The sequence below is a fragment of the Schistocerca cancellata genome, chromosome 7 (genome assembly GCF_023864275.1).
Source record: "Schistocerca cancellata isolate TAMUIC-IGC-003103 chromosome 7, iqSchCanc2.1, whole genome shotgun sequence".
Classification (NCBI taxonomy): Eukaryota; Metazoa; Arthropoda; class Insecta; order Orthoptera; family Acrididae; genus Schistocerca; species Schistocerca cancellata.
In genome coordinates, this window is record NC_064632.1 from 173,466,534 (window position 1) to 173,480,147 (window position 13,614).

Sequence of the window (13,614 nt, forward strand, 5' to 3'; positions counted from 1 at the left end):
TGAGACTGCAGTTGTGTGTGTGAGTAATGTTTGTGTGAGTGTTTGTGCGTGCGTATGTGTGTCTATTGTTGACAAAGGCCATTGGCCGAAAGCTTTGAGTGTGAAAATCGTTTTGTTGTGCATATATGCGTCTCAGCATCTCCGCTATATGGTGACTAGCACCTTTCCTTCTCATAATATTGTTACTAGCACTTATGGCTTATTTCCCCTGTCTTTTAAGAGTTTTCCTCACAATGACTCAGCAATTGAAATTCTGATGTTTGCTTTTGTTGTTTCCAATCAGCCCAGATTTAGTTATTCCAGCTTACAGAATTACAATGTCTCTCCAATCAGATTACTATTGTTGATAGAGGACCAGGTTAAGCTTCTGCCTCTGATATGAGATTGCACCAGGTGCCACATTTCTTTCATAATCTCACTATGCATTTTCTTCCATCCAAGTTGTTTCTGTCTTGTATTCCTTGGCCTCTTGGCTCACCTTCCACATGAGAACTTTATGGTTGATTGTTTGTCTGTCTTATATATCCAAGCCAGTATCCTCTATATCTTTTCTTACTTCAGTGGTTCACTTTATGTTCTTAATGCTTCCTGTGCACCCCAAGATCAGTTTAGTTTGTCAAGTGTCTGTCATTCGTTTGATATGCCTGTAAAAATTTCAGATGATGTTCCTTAATGTCATATACTATGTTAGATACTTGTTTTCTCTGCAGTCTGCAGCCTTCTTTTGTCTTATTGGGTCCCCAGATGTGTGTAGTAGTTTTTCTCTATAGTTTCTTGATATTTTATAGTGCACCTTCCTGATTCACGTGCAACATTTCTGATCTGTATAAGCTTTCTGATTTGATTACAGTGTTGTAATGTCACATTTTTACATTAGGTCATAGGCATGATTTATTGTACGTATTTACATTTTTCCAGAATGCTTTACTGATCTTCTGAGTTCTCTGGTCTTGAACTACCGTTTCTATCTTATTTGTCTGTATCAATTCACTACGATACTTGAATTTGTGGACTCTCTTGATCTCACCATATTTTATCATGTATTCTTTTTTGGTGCATCTTTTTACTTTTACCCAAATTCTGTTTCCTCAAAGGTGGTCAATCTCTTCAGCCCTCTCTTTCAGGACTTATATTTGCTCTACTGCAGTTACTGTGTTATCTTTAAGTACTTCAAAATCCTCAGTGAATGTCAGACAGCCTTTGGTTTTCCTCCCTAGCCTGACGGGTTTCTTAAGTATCTGTATCTTCAATTCTTTCTCCTATTTCATATCAACTTTGTCTGGCAGTGTACTGAACAACAGCGGTGAAACACCATCATCCTTTCTCAAGTCTGTTCTAATCTCACAGGATACACTCCATGAATTTAATTTTAGATATTGTGCTGTCATAAGCTGTCACCAGCACACTGGTTAGTAAAGATGAAGCACGAAGTTCGATTAGTAGGTGCTGGATCAAGTGTGCCTATCAGGGGAGAGGCCAGAGACACACCCACAAGCAACAGGCCGCCAATGCCCTCTCGACAGCATGTATTTAGTCCGCCACCGCTGACTGGAGGGCCTCACTCACTCACTCACTCACTCACTCACTCATCGATTTTGGCATCTGTCAGTTTATGAAGAGTGGGTTTAGTTCATCACAGACTACGACAATACATAGTGACCAGATCAGTGACAGTAGCGGGACTAGTTCACCTCAAACAGAATTGTACTTTACATCAATCTGCATGAGGATTATTGCTGATGAGCTTGTACTACAAAACATCGACTCTATTCAGTTAAGTAAATATTTCCAGTTCATGTAAATAAGGAACTGTATTAATCCATGTGTGCATTTGTGTTGTAGAAAGAGAATACCGGCCACCCATAACATCATCTCCCTTGCTTCCTTGTGGTACAAGACTCTACAGATAGAGGTGTCTGTTAGAGTCTCTGCTTAAAACTGTTCATACTGTTCACTATCTTCTCGTTGATGTCCTCTCTGAATCAGCTATCATTATCATCATCCTTGTTCAAGAAAGAAAAATGATTTAAGACTTATTAAATGAGGCTATCAAAAGTTTGCATATATTGTAATTGAAAATTTGAGCATTTTTCATTTTAAGAAAAATGTACTGAAGACCCAAAGAAACCGGTACACCTGCCTTATATCGTGTAGGGCCCCCCTGAGCATGCAGAAGTGCCACAACATGACTTGGCATGGACTCAACTAATGTCTGAAGCAGTGCTCGAGGGAACTGACACTGTGAATAGATCCATAAGAATATGAGGGGATGGAGATCTCTTCTGAAGAGCACATTGCAAGGCATCCAAGATATGCTCAATAATGTTCATGTCTGAGGTGCTTAGTGGCCAGCGGAACTGTTTTAACTCAAAAAAATGTTCCTGGAGCTTTTTGTACCAATTCCAGATGTATGAGGTGTCACATTGTCCTGCTGGATTTGCCCAAGTACATCAGAATGCACAATGGACATGAATGGATGTAGGTGATCAGACAGGATGCTTACATGTGTGTCACCTATCACAGTAGTATCTAGATGTATCAGGAGTCCCATATCACTTCAACTGCACACACCCCTCACCATTACAGAGCCTCCACCAGCTTGAATATCCCCTGCTGACAGGCAGGGTCCATGGATTCACTAGGTTGTCTCCATATCTGTACATGTCTATCCACTCGATAGAATTTTAAATGAGACTCGTATGACCAAGCAACATGTTTCCATCATCAACAGTCCAATGTCTGTGTTGATGGGCCCAGGCAAGGCATAAAGCTTTGTGTAATGCAGTCATCAAGCGTACATGAGTGAGCCTTAAGCTCCAAAAGCCCATATCGATGATGTTTCACTGAATATATTCACATGCTGACATTTGTTGATGGCCCAGTATTAAATCTGCAGCAATTTGCAGAAGGGTTGCACTTCTGTCACATTGGACGATTCTCTTCGGTCATTGTTGGTCCCGTTCTTGCAGGATCTTCTTCTGATCGAAGCGATGTCAGAGACTTGATGTTTTACCGGATTCCTGATATTCACGGTACACTCGTGAAATGGTCATACAGGAAAACCCCACTTCATCGCTATCGATGCTGTGTCCCATCACCCGTGCACTGACTATAACACCACGTTCAAAATGAATTAAATCTTGATGACCCGCCATTGTAGCAGCAGTAACTGATCTAACAACTTCACCAGACACTTGCCTTATATAGGCGTTACCGACTGCAGTGCCATAATCTGCCTGTTTACATATCTCTGTATTTGAATATGTATGCTTACACTAGTTTCTTTGGCACTTCAATGTATAAATACTAATATGCCAAAACAGATATGTACAAAACAATGTTAGTAATATATCTACGAGGATTGGAACTTTAATAGTGGCAGCTATTTGTTTACAGCTCGTACAAAATAGGTGCGCGTTTCAAAGTTTTACTGATCTCCAAAGTAGTCACCAGCATTGTGTATAACCCAATGCCAGCAATGTGGAAGACGTAGAATACTCTTAGCAGTGCCAGTTGTGTCGACAGTTCGAGTGGCGTGGTCTACTGCCCAACAAATTTGTAGCAGTTCTAAAGCGAATGCCGTGAAGTGTTTCCTTCAGATTAGAAATCGAGTTGAACTCACGAGGGCTTAAGTCAGGGGAGTGCAGTAGGTGGTATAGCACTTGGCAGCCCCATCAGTCAAACAAATCAGTAACAGCTTGCACTGTACGTGTTTGAGCATTGTCCTGAAAAATGATGGTCAGGTCCTGTAGAAAGTGTCATCACTTCTGTCTCTAAGCTGGTCGTATGTTGTGTTCCAAAAATGAACTCTCTTTCTAAACTGAAGGAAACACTTCACGGCATTCGCTTCAGAACTCCTACAAATTCGTCATGCAATAGACCATGCCGCTTGTACTGTCAACACAACTGGCACTGCTAAGAGTATCCTATGACATCCGCATCGCTGGCAATGGGCTATACACAATGCTGGTAACTACTTTGAAGGTCAGTAAAACTTTGAAACCATATCTATTTTGTACGAGCTGTAAATAAATCATTGCCACTATTAAAGTTCCAACCCTCGTATATTCTATTGTTTGTAATGATCCATTTGACAGTTGGATTAAAAATTGGAAATTTACATGTGGATGAAGAATTACAGATAATTGTGACTGCAGGCAGTATGTACATTTAGTAAAACTATGTGCAAAAAAAATTGGATGAGTGGGGAATGCAACACATGTAGCGATGAGTGGGGAAAAAAGACTGTATAAGGTGATTTAAGTTAATAAGTGAGGAAACACTAAGCTGGGTTTGATCATTTTAAAATCAAAAGTGGGCTTTGTAACAGATATTTATAAAAAGATTTTGACTAGACACAGATGTACAAATGAAACACTGTCAACAACAGAAGTAGATAAGTTACTGTCACGGTTTTGTGTACATATTTTTTTTATTTATCTGGACAATGATTCCAGAATGAGATTTTACTCTGCAGCGGAGTGTGCGCTGATATGAAACTTCCTGGCAGATTAAAACTGTGTGCCCCACCGAGACTCGAACTCGGGACCTTTGCCTTTCGCGGGCAAGTGCTCTACCATCTGAGCTACTGAGACACAACTCACGCCCGGTACTCACAGCTTTACTTCTGCCAGTATCTCGTCTCCTACCTTCCAAACTTTACAGAGGCTCTCCTGCGAACCTTGCAGAACTAGCACTCCTGAAAGAAAGGATACTGCGGAGACATGGCTTAGCCACAGCCTGGGGGATGTTTCCAGATGTTTCCATTCTGGAAACATCCCCCAGGCTGTGGCTAAGCCATGTCTCCGCAGTATCCTTTCTTTCAGGAGTGCTAGTTCTGCAAGGTTCGCAGGAGAGCTTCTGTAAAGTTTGGAAGGTAGGAGACGAGATACTGGCAGAAGTAAAGCTGTGAGTACCGGGCGTGGGTCGTGCTTCGGTAGCTCAGATGGTAGAGCACTTGCCCGCGAAAGGCAAAGGTCCCGAGTTCGAGTCTCGGTCGGGCACACAGTTTTAATCTGCCAGGAAGTTTCATATCTGGACAATGCTTGTCCTCCTTTGAAGATCAGAATGAAGGCTGTATGTATGCCTATGTGTATATTTATTGTCATGCTATTTGCTTGAAAATGATGAATGCTCAAAATTGCAACTGCAATAAATAATTTGTTTTTGACACCCATAAGCAGTAACTATCACATTTGACAATTATATGCAACATGTGGACCCCTTCCTCATACAACTATTAGTTAAGTATTGACTTTCTGCTTCATTTACAGATGATCAATGTTAGTTATAGACTAGAGAAAAATTGTTAGTATTTAATGAGCTGAAAATTAACACTGTTAAAACGGCAAAATGTAGGTTTCAATGACAAGAAATAATATTACTTAATTATATTCAGTGTAAAATACTCACCTGTGCACGAACTTCTTACTTTCCAGGTATGACAGCGCAGTACTAAGTTGATATGTATACTGCAGCAGTGTAGCTAAGGTGAGTATATGACGGTTGCTCTGGAGATATGCCCTCATCTCCCCTAACCTCGCCAGTTCCATTACAATCCAGATGGGGCTTTCTGAGCAGACTCCAATTAACTTGATGATGTGGGGATGATCAAACTGCTGCATTATGTCTGCAAAATATTACACAGCAATTCACAGTTAAAAGTCAGTACCAAACTGTTCCTCTCAGATTGATCTGTAATTCATCATTCATCAGCATTACAAATACAGAATATCAAAGGACTTTTTTCTTTGTCTTCACCTTTTTGTTTCAGGATATTAGTGAAAACATTAATTAGACATGAGAGATTTGTTAAGATAAATTTTTAATGAGTTTACCATAAAAAGGTGTATTGTGTTTCGTAAAGAAATTGGTCCAAATACACTCCTGGAAATTGAAATAAGAACACCGTGAATTCATTGTCCCAGGAAGGGGAAACTTTATTGACACATTCCTGGGGTCAGATACATCACATGATCACACTGACAGAACCACAGGCACATAGACACAGGCAACAGAGCATGCACAATGTCGGCACTAGTACAGTCTATATCCACCTTTCGCAGCAATGCAGGCTGCTATTCTCCCATGGAGACGATCGTAGAGATGCTGGATGTAGTCCTGTGGAACGGCTTGCCATGCCATTTCCACCTGGCGCCTCAGTTGGACCAGCGTTCGTGCTGGACATGCAGACCGCGTGAGACAACGCTTCATCCAGTCCCAAACATGCTCAATGGGGGACAGATCCAGAGATCTTGCTGGCCAGGGTAGTTGACTTACACCTTCTAGAGCACGTTGGGTGGCACGGGATACATGCGGACGTGCATTGTCCTGTTGGAACAGCAAGTTCCCATGCCGGTCTAGGAATGGTAGAACGATGGGTTCGATGACGGTTTGGATGTACCGTGCACTATTCAGTGTCCCCTCGACGATCACCAGTGGTGTACGGCCAGTGTAGGAGATAGCTCCCCACACCATGATGCCGGGTGTTGGCCCTGTGTGCCTCGGTCATATGCAGTCCTGATTGTGGCGCTCACCTGCACGGCGCCAAACACGCATACGACCATCATTGGCACCAAGGCAGAAGCGACTCTCATCGCTGAAGACGACACGTCTCCATTCGTCCCTCCATTCACGCCTGTCGCGACACCACTGGAGGCGGGCTGCACGATGTTGGGGCGTGAGCGGAAGACGGCCTAACGGTGTGCGGGACCGTAGCCCAGCTTCATGGAGACGGTTGCGAATGGTCCTCGCCGATACCCCAGGAGCAACAGTGTCCCTAATTTGCTGGGAAGTGGCGGTGCGGTCCCCTACGGCACTGCGTAGGATACTACGGTCTTGGCGTGCATCCGTGCGTCGCTGCGGTCTGGTCCCAGGTCGACGGGCACGTGCACCTTCCGCCGACCACTGGCGACAACATCGATGTACTGTGGAGACCTCACGCCCCACGTGTTGAACAATTCGGCGGTACGTCCACCCGGCCTCCCGCATGCCCACTATACGCCCTCGCTCACAGTCCGTCAACTGCACATACGGTTCACGTCCACGCTGTCGCGGCATGCTACCAGTGTTAAAGACTGCGATGGAGCTCCCTATGCCACAGCAAACTGGCTGACACTGACGGCGGCGGTGCACAAATGCTGCGCAGCTAGCGCCATTCGACGGCCAACACCGCGGTTCCTGGTGTGTCCGCTGTGCCGTGCGTGTGATCATTGCTTGTACAGCCCTCTCGCAGTGTCCGGAGCAAGTATGGTGGGTCTGACACACCGGTGTCAATGTGTTCTTTTTTCCATTTCCAGGAGTGTATATATGAAGAGGCGGAGTTGGACATCACAATTTCTTAATTTTTTATTGTCTGTGATAATCTATAAATATATTCTTAAAGGAGGTTAACCATTAAATGGAAGCACCAAACTTAACAGTGTCGAACAATGTTCCCACATATTATAATTCTATCTTGTCAGGCAAATGGAGTAAACTTTTTCCACCAAACAAGGCTAACAATTATTCTCATTACAGTTTAGTTGGGTACATGCTGACTGTTGCACTAGTTACTTACATCAAATTTTTAACTTGTGACTATGCTCTTAGACATTAGTTGAAATTGTTAGATACATATGTTATGAGGTTTATAGAATAATGTCAATGTGACTCAACATACATACTTATATGTCATAGCTAGACAATCACACAGATTAATGCAGGAGTGGTCAACCCACTGTTAGTAATATTCAGTTATCAATATAAATTTTAAATTTTGCAGTATTTTTCAAACATGAAAGACAGGAGTCAAAAATCTACGAGGTAGATCACATCATCTTCACTAGCCTTTAATATTACTCATCCTGCACTGCCACTTGCCATTTGCATGCGTTATAATGTGTCATTGAGGAGGAATATACATCTGTGTATGTAAAGTTCGGTCTGTTCCAAAGAAAAATCCCAGTTCTATAAGTCTACTCCATTGCCGTAATTTTTTTGTATGTGATCTCCAATCAACACCTCCTTAAGATTTTAAATAAGTTGTGTCCTCACAGGAAGTTCTGAATGACCACACTTTAATAGACAAGAATGCTGCATCTACAAACGATATTTCACAGAGAATCACAACTCTACATCTACATCCTTAATTGGCAAACCACAGAAGTGCATGGCTAAGAGAACATCCCACTGTACTATACATTAGAGCTTCGTTCTGATTCAAGTGTGTGCAGAGCCCTTGAGAATAACTGCTTAAATGTCTGATATGTAATGAAAATACCAAAACAGAAAATTGTTTATTTAAGACCTTGTTAACAGTGTCCAATAGAGACGGAGCACTAGCTCGGAGAGACCCCAGTTAGGGCACTATACCGGCATTTGAGGAAACAACAGAAAAGCCAAATCAAGAGCTCCGATGTGGATCTGAATGTGGTTCCTCCAAATATCAAAACTGGATTTCACCAACAGTCAATACAGGTACACTCATAGCAATCATCCTAACCATTTATGCACCAGCAAAACCTAATATTTGTATCAGTGTAGCGAGTAGCACAACACAGAAACAACAATATATTTCTTTCTCGCCCACTGTTGGACTACAAGTACAAATAATTGCAACACATGATCATAACGGAGGAGATTCCAGAATGGAAGCTATATAGGGTAACAAAGGTAGGCAATTATTTATCTGCAGACTGGTATGTGGCACTCCAATATACACTCATACCCATAAATTAAGGATAATGCTGATACATGGTGAAACAATTCTCCGGCAGGCGGTTTGCGGATTTTAATCACCTCGGGGTATGACCATGCGGTGCATTTGACCTGCAGCTGTCGCACGGTGGTGCTGGCATCTGTCTTCATATGCAGAGGGGTGTTGGTGCATGTCAGAGTACAGTGCAGTGAGTAAGTGTGCAGACATTTTCAGACGTGCTAATCATAATTGTGTATTGAAAATGCCTCAAAGAACACATATTGATGTCGTTATGAGGGGTAGAATACTAGGGCGACTGGAGGCCGGTCAAACACAGCAGGTCGTAGCAAGGGCCCTCCGTGCGCCACAAAGTGTGATCTCAAGATTATGGCAATGATTCCAACAGACAGGTTACCTCACCATCAGTGACCACAGATGGCCACGGACTACTGCAGGTAGCCTTGCTCGGGACCTTACCGCAGCCACTGGAACAGCTGTCTCCAGACACACAGTCTACAGATGACTGAATAGACATGGTTTATTTGCCCAGAGACCTGCAAGGTGCATTCCACTAATCCCTGGTCACATGAGAGACCGTAAAGCCTGGTGTCAAGAATACAGTACATGGTTATTGGAACAGTGGTCCGAGGTTATGTTCACGGAAGAGTCCAGGTATAGTCTGAAAAGTGATTCTCACCGGGTTTTCATCTGGTGTGAACCAGGAACCAGATACCAACTCCTTAATGTCCTTGAAAGGGACCTGTATGGAGGTCGTGGTTTGATGGCGTGGGGGTGGGATTATGATTGGTGCATGTACATCCCTGCATATATTTGACAAAGGAACTGTAACAGGCCAGGTGTATCGTTACTTCATTTTTCACCAGTATGTATGTCTTTTCAGAAGTGCAGTGGATCCCACCTTCCTCCTGAGGGATGATAACACACGGCCCCAATGAGCTGCCATCATGGAAGAGTACCTTGAAACAGAAAATATCAGGCGAATGGAGTGGCCTGCCTGTTCTCCAGACCTAAATCCCATCAAGCATGTCTGGGATGCTCTCGGTCGACGTATCGCTGCACATCTTCAAACCCCTAGGACACTTCAGGAGCTCTGACAGGCACTGGTGCAAGAATGGGAGGCTATACCCCAGCAGCTGCTCGACCACCTGATCCAGAGTATGCCAACCTGTTGTGTGGCCTGTGTACGTGAACATGGTGATCATGTCCCATACTGATGTCGGGATACATGCGCAGGAAACAGTGGCATTTTGTAGCACATGTGTTTTGGGACAGTTTTCTCAACTTATCACCAATACCGTGGACTTACAGATGTGTGTCATGTGTGTTCCCTATGTGCCTAGGCTATTAGTGCCAGTTTTGCATAGTGCCACATTGTGTGGCACCACATTCTGCAATTATCCTTAATTTATGAGCATGAGTGTCTATAGCAGCATAGAAAAATTCACTAGCTTTCAAGTTATCACTTTCTTTTACAATTTAAGCACTATTTTTCACATAAAATAAAACAGTAACAATAGCCCCAACATTCTATAATCACTGTTTTGTTCAAAATTTAATATCATTATAAATGTAAAAAGAACAATGACCCTTGTGATGACACAGATATGCTGAATCTTGTCCAGGCTTGGAAATCAATACGAATGTGTGTGTTTCAAAAACAAACTGAATCTGTTTCCATAGTTATTTCTGTAAATATGGCTGTTTTGGGTCGTTACAGACCAAATGATTATTGTTTCTGGTATTCACCTAAAATGTTTTGTGGAATGATCAAAAGTAAGTGAAGGTGGAAACAAATGAGATAAGAATAACAAAAAGTAAAAAAAATAAAAAATAAGTAGTTTTAACATTAACTAAGAGGCTGAAAGAAACACTACATTTGTTGTTACGACACACACACACACACACACACACTCTACAATCTTAAGTTAGTGAAAGGTGATTCTTGGAGATAAGAATATACACTTTCTGAGGTAGTAAATGTCTGCAAAGACAGAAATTTATTTTCTTAAGTACAGAGAAAATAGTTCATACTGTAAATGGATAAAGGGGGAGAAGAAAGACAGAAATTTATTTTCTTAAGTACAAATAAAATAGTTCATACTGTAAATGGATAAAGGGGGAGAAGGACGTTTACCCTTCAACTTATCATTAAGAGTAGTGTTCTTACATTTTTTACCTTCTTCAGGAAAAATTAATTCAAAGCAATTAGAAGTTGTAATTTATGACAGTAAACTTGGCAGTGTAGAAATACAACTATAATAATCTGACAGCAACTGTGAAGGAAAGGTAAGTCGGAGGAGGAGGAGGACCAGGAGGAGGATCTCTTCAACAGTCAGACTACATATCAAAGTATAGTCTGCCTGTAAATTCAAGAGCGAGCAGCACTTTTGGTGGGGGATGTGGACTTCCCTGGAAGAACCCTGCCACTGTCCTACAGGGTACCCAAAATCTGTTGCTCGTTACCTGTCTAGTAGTGTAGTTCAGCATGTAGTGATATAAGTCAACTCTGTTTATGAGGTCTTAGTTGCCAGTGTCTGTCAGTTTACTTTGTATACTTATGGATATACTTCAGTCTCTGGAAGTGATGGATAATGACTCTGCACTGCAAGAAAATGTGCAGAATATAAAGAAGAGGAGGTATTTGGAGAATAACGAGCCCTCGATCACTTCTGATGTTATTACAGTGTGTGTTAAAGAGGCAACACATAAAGAACTGTTGGCTAATATTACCAGTCCCAATCAAAGGCCTGCAATTCATGCAAACATCAGCCTTGCTGCAGTAGGATGCATAAGAAAGGAGCGCAAAAATAAACCACGTGGTTTACTGGAATTGCCACAAAGGAAAACTAATAATTTTGGGTGGAAATCCATCATTATAGACAGTTTCACAAAACTGGTCACTCAACAAATGATGGAAGACTTTTACATATATTTTTAAAAAAGTGCCAACATTATGGAAATTACTTACTGCTGTAAAAAAAAAAAAAAAAAAAAAAAAAATATCCATTTCTCTTGGCAGAAAGATGTTTTACACAAGACACTATATGAAGTGGGATTTACCTGGAAAAGAAAATAAGTGAGCAAGACAGAAACTTCTTTTATACTGATGCAACTTGGGTGGACAACAACATTACTTACAGAAAATGTTGGCAGGGTCCTGGCATTAATGGCATTATGGACAATGTTAGTGGAAGCAATAGGTTTACTGTGGTCAGTATTGGCTCGAAAGATGGGTTTTTATGTACAGTTTATAAATTAAGTGGAATGTGCAACAGGAGCTACCATATGGCAAACGAGCTACAAAAATTTTTCAAATTGGATATCGACTAAATTAAGTCTGAATCTGCCACTGAACTGTGTTATTGCTATAGACAACACTTCATATCACAACAAGGAGCATAACAAAAGTCTTAACAGATCCTTGGATAAAAGAGGAAAGATGGAGTTGTTATTAAAAAACAAGGTGGAAAATTATTTGTCAATGAGAAAAACAAAAGTACTTGATTTAATTAAACAACATAACCAGAAGACAAAGTATTTGAAATAAATAAAATATTTGAAGCTCAAGGACACAATGCTGCGATTTCCACCATATAACTGTGGCTTAAATTCAACTGAACAGGTGTGGGCAAAATTCAAAAATTTTGTAAGAGGAAAAAATATACTTGGAGATATTTGCATGACGAAGTTACTGCAGTTGGTGAAAGAAGGTATGTAGCAAATTTCCAAGTCTCCATTTTTTATTCCAACCTAAATTTTGAAGTAACCAAAAAAGTATAGACAAACACTTCTTACAGGTTTTGAAACTATAACTCAAGATGACTGGAGTGCATACTGTCTCCATGTAGAGAAACTTGAAAGAGAGTTCTGGGTTAAGGATGGGATTGTTGAAGACATACTAGATGCCATAGTTATTAATTTAGAAAGTGATGACAATGATGATAATGACAGTGGCACTGTTAATGATGACCTTTAAGGTACGATGTATGTGAATAGACAACGAATAATTTCTTAAAAAATACAATACATTGTGTATGCTTCCAAGCATGACTACGTTCATATACTAAAAAGTTTCTTTTAATAGAAATTTACTACACAGTACTAAAAGTGTTAAACAGTTTTCCAAAGTAAATGCAGTCATATGTGGTAAAAAACAAAAAAATACCTTTATCACTAATTAAACAAAATTAGCATGGTAAAATTAATTGATTTCTCACTAAGAGGATGCGATTCAATCACATAAAACTTTCGATGCTTATGGAAAAGCAGCAATTGAATGTATTCTGTCACTAAAACTTTTATCTCAGTTACTATTCACCTGCCTCTAAGACACAGCTTAAGATACGTACGCAATAGCTATCCTAAACACTGCTGAAATTTCCTTCGAAACATGCACACTGCTTCTGGACTTCTACGTAAAAAGCTTGACATTCGTGGTGCGTTCACATATTGATTTTTATTTTTTTGTACGAAATTTGTCAATCTACAGCAATGTTATCCTCTTCAAAACCAGCACGGTTTTAGGAAACAGCGGTCATGTGAGACACAGCTGGCCCTCTTTGTGCATGATATACAACAGGCTCTAGATACCGGCTCCCAGGTTGATGCCATATTTCTCGACTTTCGAAAGGCGTTCGCCTCAGTTCCGCACTGTCGCTTGCTACTAAAAGTGTGCACTTACCGGTCTATCCAATGACATATGCGTTTGGATAGAAAGTTTTCTAACAGACAGGGAGCAGTATATCGTCCTGAACAGGGTAATTTCAACAGAAACAAGAGTAACTTCAGGTGTGCCCCAGGGCAGCGTAATAGGTCCTCTGCTTTTTACGATTTACATAAATGATCTGGTTGATGGTACTGAAAATGGCCTTAGGCTGTTTGCCAATGATGCTGTAGTCTACAGGAAAGTAGTATCA

General features: G+C 41.2%; 1 protein-coding gene across 5 annotated transcripts in view; it reads right to left on the reverse strand.

Moving 5' to 3' along the window:
• The window catches only part of LOC126091907 (focal adhesion kinase 1), a 752,716-nt gene that overhangs the window by 111,234 nt on the left and 627,868 nt on the right, over positions 1 to 13,614 (reverse strand). For all 5 annotated transcript variants that reach the window (XM_049907213.1, XM_049907212.1, XM_049907215.1 and 2 more), the window contains one exon: positions 5,413 to 5,629. In XM_049907213.1, the coding sequence (XP_049763170.1) occupies positions 5,413 to 5,629 (217 nt within the window). The remainder of the gene's footprint in view (positions 1 to 5,412; positions 5,630 to 13,614) is intronic.